Source organism: Vigna angularis, chromosome 10, assembly GCF_016808095.1.
Source record: "Vigna angularis cultivar LongXiaoDou No.4 chromosome 10, ASM1680809v1, whole genome shotgun sequence".
In the NCBI taxonomy this organism is placed as follows: Eukaryota; Viridiplantae; Streptophyta; class Magnoliopsida; order Fabales; family Fabaceae; genus Vigna; species Vigna angularis.
This window is the reverse complement of record NC_068979.1, coordinates 22734448-22741967: the sequence shown is the minus strand read 5'-3', so window position 1 is coordinate 22741967 and position 7520 is coordinate 22734448. Positions and strand designations below refer to the sequence as shown.

The 7520-nt window shown below is 31.6% G+C and overlaps 1 protein-coding gene across 1 annotated transcript; it reads right to left on the bottom strand.

Annotated features, from left to right (window-relative positions):
* Positions 1 to 239: 239 nt before the first annotated feature.
* LOC108322502 (uncharacterized) lies at positions 240 to 5508 on the bottom strand. The gene is made up of 11 exons (XM_052869110.1): positions 5437 to 5508; positions 5315 to 5359; positions 5120 to 5224; positions 4942 to 5052; positions 3899 to 4073; positions 3731 to 3787; positions 3442 to 3578; positions 3294 to 3353; positions 3129 to 3206; positions 2733 to 2806; positions 240 to 792 (listed from the first exon to the last, which is right to left on the bottom strand). Exons 1-11 carry the CDS (start codon positions 5506 to 5508, stop codon positions 786 to 788), a joined length of 921 nt encoding a protein of 306 aa, XP_052725070.1. The 3' UTR covers positions 240 to 785.
* Between the last annotated feature and the right edge of the window lie 2012 nt (positions 5509 to 7520).

The following is a 7520-nucleotide window of genomic DNA, read 5'->3' as shown; positions in this document are numbered from 1 at the left end:
AATTACCAAATGGAAGGTCGAACACACCAATAATATATATATATATATATATATATATATATATATATATATATATATATATATATATATATATATATATTTACATCAAAGGCCCAGTTGGATTGCTGCAGTCATAAATAATACAACTGCATAGCATCCCAGTCTTAAAAATTATTTTATCTTATTTAATCTAAAGTAAAGTTTCTAAAATTTAAAAAACAAAAAGGGAACGGTTTGATTATTAACTGCTGAGTACTTTCAATTGCTCACTATGCTCTTCTGTCAGATACAGCATAACATAAGTGAAGATGTGAGCAATGCCAATGATCGTGAGAGAATAAAATACATATTTTCAAGTGGCACTATATGTAAATTTTCGTACTTCCTCCCCCCTTAACTAAATATCCAACTTTATCAAAATATGATGTCGGAGCAAACAAATATTGGTCGGTAAATCACCTATTTTCACTGCTGAATATCAACACTTGTTGCATAATTATCAAATACACCAAAGAATATGGTCAGACATTTGCAGAAGGCGTTGAATAACAACTTGAAGGGCTCAAAAACTAAAATTAATTATGAGCACATCTTCAAATTTTCCATTAATTCACAAACCCTGTAGAAGCAGAAAGAAACTCATTCCAATTTACCAGATATCAGAGACGCAGTTGGCTATGTAGTGAATCCTTCTGTTGCGCATTTGGTCTCAATCCATCGTCAGTTCAAAACATAACACAATAAAACCAATGCATACCACACTTGCTTCAAAATAGCGACTGTGCTCATTTCCTGAAATAAATTACTGATGAATAACGAGTATGAAATAAAATAAAGCTTCATTTCAAAACATTAACTGTCCACAGTCAATTTAGAAGAAAGAGGGAGGCACGGAATAAGATCAGGCAGAAAACGGAAGAATACTTCAAAGATGAGATTGTTTGTACCTATAAATTTTAATAACTAATGACGAATATTGCTCCTAAGGAAAATATAGACAAAAGAGAAAGGAGATAGGTAAGGAATATAGAGAGAGAAAAAGACAATTGCAAATATTCACCATTTGTAGTATATAGCAGCACATAAATAACCTACAGCGGCTACAGCTCCTAATGATATGAAAAGCACGGAATTTGTACAAGAGTTACAGAACGTAACAGCTCAGCAAAAATAGTACAGCGGGTAGCATATTCAGAGCACATTCTATACATATCGTGGATATTATTGTAAGCTTTTGTAGGTGCAAAAGATTTATTGATTTTGGGCCGGTTCTTGTGTTGAAGATGACTGGTCTTCTTTTGATACCCCTTCACAAGCTGGAGGTAAGAAAATATCAGCTAACTCAAGCTTGGATAGATTGTTCAAAAATGTCTGGATGAAGATATTTAGTGAACATGTCAGCCAATTAAGGCAATGAAGAAACAGTAACAAACTTCATCAGACCTTGTTGAATCTTTTTCCACAAAAAAAAAAGACAATCGATTTATAAATATTTGATTCACTCATGAAAAACTAGATTGGCGGCAATATGCAAGGCCCTTTCGCCATCGCAGGACAGAACAACAAGTTTGCAACAAGTGACTTGAAGATCATTAGGATAAGTTAGCCATTGTAGCTAACAAGTAGTGGACGCAAGCCCACAGTATTGGCTTCTGCGGCTTAATGAGAGAGTGTTTTGTTTCCTTGCTTTCCATCGAAATTAATGAATTCCCATGGAAGAAACAGTATTTGGTAAAAGATTTGTGTGTATCTAGAGAAGTGGCCCAATTGGCATCGCAGAAAGCAACAAGATTATTTGGATGAGAGATTTGACTGAAGAACAATCATTTTCCTACGCATCCTTTTAGATAGCGTAAGACTTTGTTGGAAGCACAAATATGAGCAACACTGAGCTGAGACATGAATTGACTCGGCTATTGTGAAGCAAAGGCAATGTCAAGTTGTGGACTGGTGAGACAGATAAGGCAACCAACCAACAAAGTGACAATATGGCAAATGATCTGAAAACAAATAAATTGGTTCTTGTTGTAGCCAAAGAGAGCTATCCATGGCTGTAGAGGCTGGTTTGAACCTCAATAAACCAGAATCATTAAGAAGATCAAAACAATATTTTTGTTGACATATTGAGATACCTAAGGCAAAGTGAGTGGCTTCCGCAAAAAATATTTCAACACACCAAGATCTTTTAATCAAAAGTGGGAATGAAGAATATGCTTGATATTAGTAAATTCAGTAATGGAGTTACCATCAGGGCAATGTCATCAACATTGACTAGCAGAGTCGTGAAATCAGATTTGATCACATTTGATGAAGAGACTATGATCTGCATAAGTTTGTTTTTATTCATGGGAAAAAAGTAAATCGAACAATGTTGTGCCCTTTTAGAGTGCAATCTTTAACGAACAATGTTGTGCCTTTTTAGAGTGCAACCTGTATTGTTTTAAACAACATCTTCCATCCTAGGTAAGTAATATTATTATTTAATAAGAATAAAATAATTGAACTGTTCATCTATAAATCTAGAAATGAAGCTAAGGTCAACATCTATTACTTATTCATTATCTGGTCTGATTTTGCGTGTGTACTAGAATGGACAATGATCACATTGAACCAGGAGTCTAGAAAAGACATGTCTTTCTCCAACAGAGCATTAATATTTTGTATTAAGCCTATAATATCAGATAGTAAATTCTAAAAGTTAACGGATGTACCATTAAATAAATTAATCTTACATGTTACCGACAATCTCCACATCCATTGCAATTTCTTCTTTTTGTTGCAAGATTGATGAAAATAACCTTTTGTCCTGGAATAAAAATAAGCATCATTGATTAGATTTTACTGATAATCATATAACCAGGAATAAAGTAGAATATGCTCCTTGGATGGTGTATAAAAACAATGGAATAAGAATTATATTGTGAAATCGACTACACAGACAGCTATTATTTACAAAGTAGATGAAGAAATTTACAACTATTCATTGGAACAGAAACACACTCTCCCCAACAAATTGCAAGGGAAAAAATTGAATTGGAAAATAGTGCTTCCAGTGCCATAAACATGGTGATTTCTTTTGAATATACCTTTGAAATTTGCAAATGATAAAGTTTAAAAATTCCTTTTACCTCTTCATTCATATTTGTAACGGTATCCTGAATCCTCTGTAAGATGAGTCTTAAGCTTCCAACTTCATAATGTAAAACCTTTGAATTATTTCAAAAAATGTTTAGAAATCATAGGGACCACACAACCAGAAGTCATGGACATAATGATGAAATAAAACATTAAACCTCTTTGTCAGAAACTAAATTTTGTATCTCTGTATCCTTTAGAGATAAAGTTTTCTGAACGTGGAGCTGGTTAAGAAAATGTGGAAAATGAAAGTGCAAATAAGTTTTATGGTATTTGATATAGAATAACTATTGCAGGTATGGATATATCTTCCATTTGAGCTTGGTTATGATTGCCAACTTTTGCCACGTCCAGCTTTGCTACAAGCTCTGAGATCATTCTGTCCTTTCTTCTTAATTCCGCCTCGTTGTTTTCCACTTTATTTCTTAGATCAGAGATATTTTCTACAACCCAAAGGAAGGTTTTTTGAGTTGATGAAACTTAGATGGTATGTAGCACCGCATATTATATACACACACACACATTAATTGTATCATACTAACTACTAAGTACTACATGTTTTAAAATCTAGGGCAGGTTAGGATTTCTAAATTACCAACAAATGTTTTCTCAAATGCAGAGACCCAATCCATTTTCTTTTTCAATTTGGTCACTGAAAAAAATGAAAAACAAACATAAAATAAGCAATTAAACACCAATTGTTTGTATGAATATCCACACCTGAGCATACTTTGGAGACATTACTAGTTAGGAAATTACTTACCAACTTCCTCTCTATCATTGACAATGTTCTGGACTTTATCCAGAACTTGCTTGATACAAAATACCTCCTTGGCTATTGAATCAAATAATGCTAGACAAGAACTTATCTTCTCTGAAAGGACATTGAGCATCCTATCTTTGGCTTCAATTGAACGTTTCATCTTAGAAGTAGATTCCTGTACAAATTATTTCGAACCCAAGTACACAATCAACAGCAGTCCATATTAGGAGAGTTTGAAGTTTCAACATTTAATAGTTTCCTCATGACGTAGGAGTGTTCATTGCGTTGGTAGTATCACAACAACAAACAAAATCCAAAGTCCCAAATCTTATGGTTTCTACCTATTACCCCTACTCTTGCTCCCTCATTCCCCGTATACAGAAAAGTTTCAGTTATGCTCAAACACGTGGATTAGGAACAATTACTATATCAGGAACAAAATAAAAGGCCTAAAGCTTCTGTGACCCTTTTGGAAGATTCAAGAATGCTGTAGTAACAAGTAACAAATAATTTCCTTTCAAGCTAACCAACTGTGTCTGCGTGTGCCCGTTTTCCTTTTTTATTTTTGAGGGATGGGGTCCATCGGGTTAAACATCTTAATTGGACTAAATTTGATTGCATTATCATAGGAAAAAAAATCCACAAAAGTAACCTCACCAATTTCAGTAATGCTCAAATTCATAACTTTATTTATCGAACAATAAAAGGTAGCTAAAAAAATTAAATGAGAGAAGGAAGAGACTTCTCTTCCTGCCATCATTTAGAATTTAGCATTGTATAACTAATTTTTTCTGCAAAATCATCCTAATCCTCCAATTAGTTACGTAACGAAAGTATTGAATGTTTTTCATATCTTCATGACATTTTATGCATTTTTTTCATTTAATTATTTCTTTATAAATAAGATATTGTAGGGTGATATAGCATCACTCACTAGCATTATCGTTGTTCACGTAACGCACCACTTTTATATAGTAACATAAATACATATATATGGGTGTGTGTATGAGGCAAGAAAAGGGCTACACAAACAATAAGATAACCTCGTAAGCATGCACGAAGCTTTCCCTAGACTGAAGCAAATTATTCAGCGTTCCCTTCAACTCTTTCTGCTTGTTCTCAAGCATCACATTATCGTTCTCTAGATAATTCACCTGCATTGGGAACACCAATCACTTAACGTTCTTTTTAGAAAAATCACCAACATTAAATCCTCCAAACCTTTCTCTCCAGCTTCTGACGCTCCTCTCTGACGGAAGCCAACTCGCCCTGCAATTCCTGTATCTTTCTGCCACACTCTTCCTCATTATTCTTCAGCTTCTGCTCCTCCGTACGTGGTAAACCGAATCAGCATAGTAAAATCACGCGAAGTGCTACGTGATGAAGAGACATAACCTAATTGAAGGGAATTGAAACCTGGAGAAGAAGGTGATGCTGCTCGGTGGCGGAGCGTTCTCTGTCCTGAAAGTGCGAAGGTTAGCTGAAGAGGAAACGGCCATGGCGAATTGGCGATTGGCTTCGGAGACGGAGATCGTTACCCTGAGATCTCGAACTTCGGCGACGAGGGCTTGAAGTTGGAGCTTCAACTTCGAAAGCTTCAGCACTTCCATCGCTCCTTTTCTTCGCTTCATTTTAAAATCTCCATCGTTTTATACCCAGGGTCTCCACGTGAAACGACGACGTCTCGATGCATGTGAATGATACAAACTAATAAAAATATTAACATTTATAATTTGTAACAATTTTTTAACATTTTTTTTGGAAGGATAACATACTTTTGACAACATTTTTTTTATAATATTTTAACATTATCTACTTGTTAAAGAGTGATTGATCCAAAATTATTTTACAATCAATAATAATAATCATAAACATTAAAATAGATCAATCACAGAATAACAACTGGTAAAATGTTGTCAAATATTATTATCTTTTTGAAATCATATTTTATTTATGAAAATTAGTGTACTTAATTTTCCGTATCTCCAATGTTCTATATATTTCTCTTCGTCAAATAAAAATATTTGAATTCTCTAGTATAATGTACTGTACTATTATAAGAAAATACTTAATCACTCTTCGGCAAAGAAAATACTAAAAAGTACTACTTTCTTTTTTTATTCAGTCAACACAACCAAACCTCTTCCATTACTACTTTCTTTTCTTATTCAGTCAACACAATCAAAACCTAACTGCTTTCATTTTCTCTTAACATTTATTTTTTTTCTTCAAAATTCCATAAATGATAATACAATAACACACTTTTACATTTATTTGATATCTAATATAAAAATAAAATTATCATAAAAATAAAAAAATAAAAAAATTAAATGAATATAAAAAATTTAAGTAGCTCAAAGAATTATTTTTCAAATTTCATTCCCACTCATCACAAGTTCTTGTGTGTGGTAACTACTCACTCCGTTTTCTTTTCCTAGTAAACTATCCTAAAGTTACATATAAACACTCACAAAAATTGATATAGATATTTATCACTAGAAATATATAAATATCTTACTAATAATACCTTGTGCAATATTAAAATTGTCATTGAAACTTATGTCACTATTATACTTGTGACAATAATTTTAAATGTTACTAAAACTAAATTTTATTGTGACAAAAATAGTTATAATTAATAATTTTGTGTAATAATGATAATAATAAAATATCACATTAGTAATGTTGTGTAACAGTGATAATAATGAAATATCACAAAAGATAATAGTAATAAATTTATAATCACTAGTGTATTTTTTATAATAGTGATAATGAAGAGTTATTTCAAATATATAACGATAATTATTATTATTATATCGTCAAATTTTAGGTGATAATTAATTCATATTTATTATTACTATTATTATTAAAAAAATTGATAATATATAATCACATTTAATAGTTGCTACAAATAGCTATCATGTTGTAATAAATAGATAAATCTACGTTTAAAGGTTTGAAAATAAAAATCAATAAAAATCAATAAAAATGAAATATAAATATAAAATATCCATTACATTCAAAATGACAAAAACTAAAATTTGTAATTATATTCCAAAAAATGTACATGTCATACCTAATTCTACTTTATACAATTACAATAAATAAGTTTTTAAAAAATAAAAAATGACAATATCTTCAAGGATTTTGATCTTGCAAGGAAAAAAAAGTAAATCATTACTATTTAATAAAAAATAATTAATAATATATTATAAATTTAAAAAAACGTAACTATGGATAACAAATTATCTTTTTTATATTTTCCTTTCTCATCGTACTCTTCCTATACCTTGCAATTAGGGATGACAACAGGTCAGTCGGGCACGGATAGTGTGATATCCGAACCCAATCCGCATGTAAAAAATTGTACTCGTACCCGTTCCGTTACCAGTCGGATACTCGCATAAAAAAATCCGTGAATTTTTTCCAACCTGCGGATACTCGTTGGATACCCGTTTCAACCCGCAAATTTTTTTTAAAAAAATAATATTTTATGATTTTTTTAAAAAATGTTTAAATTAAATTGAAAAAAGAAACATATTATTTTCTCAAACAGAATTAAGATCAATGTTTAAATTAATTATTTTATGAAAACGGGCCAAAAGTTCAAATTATTTTTTTT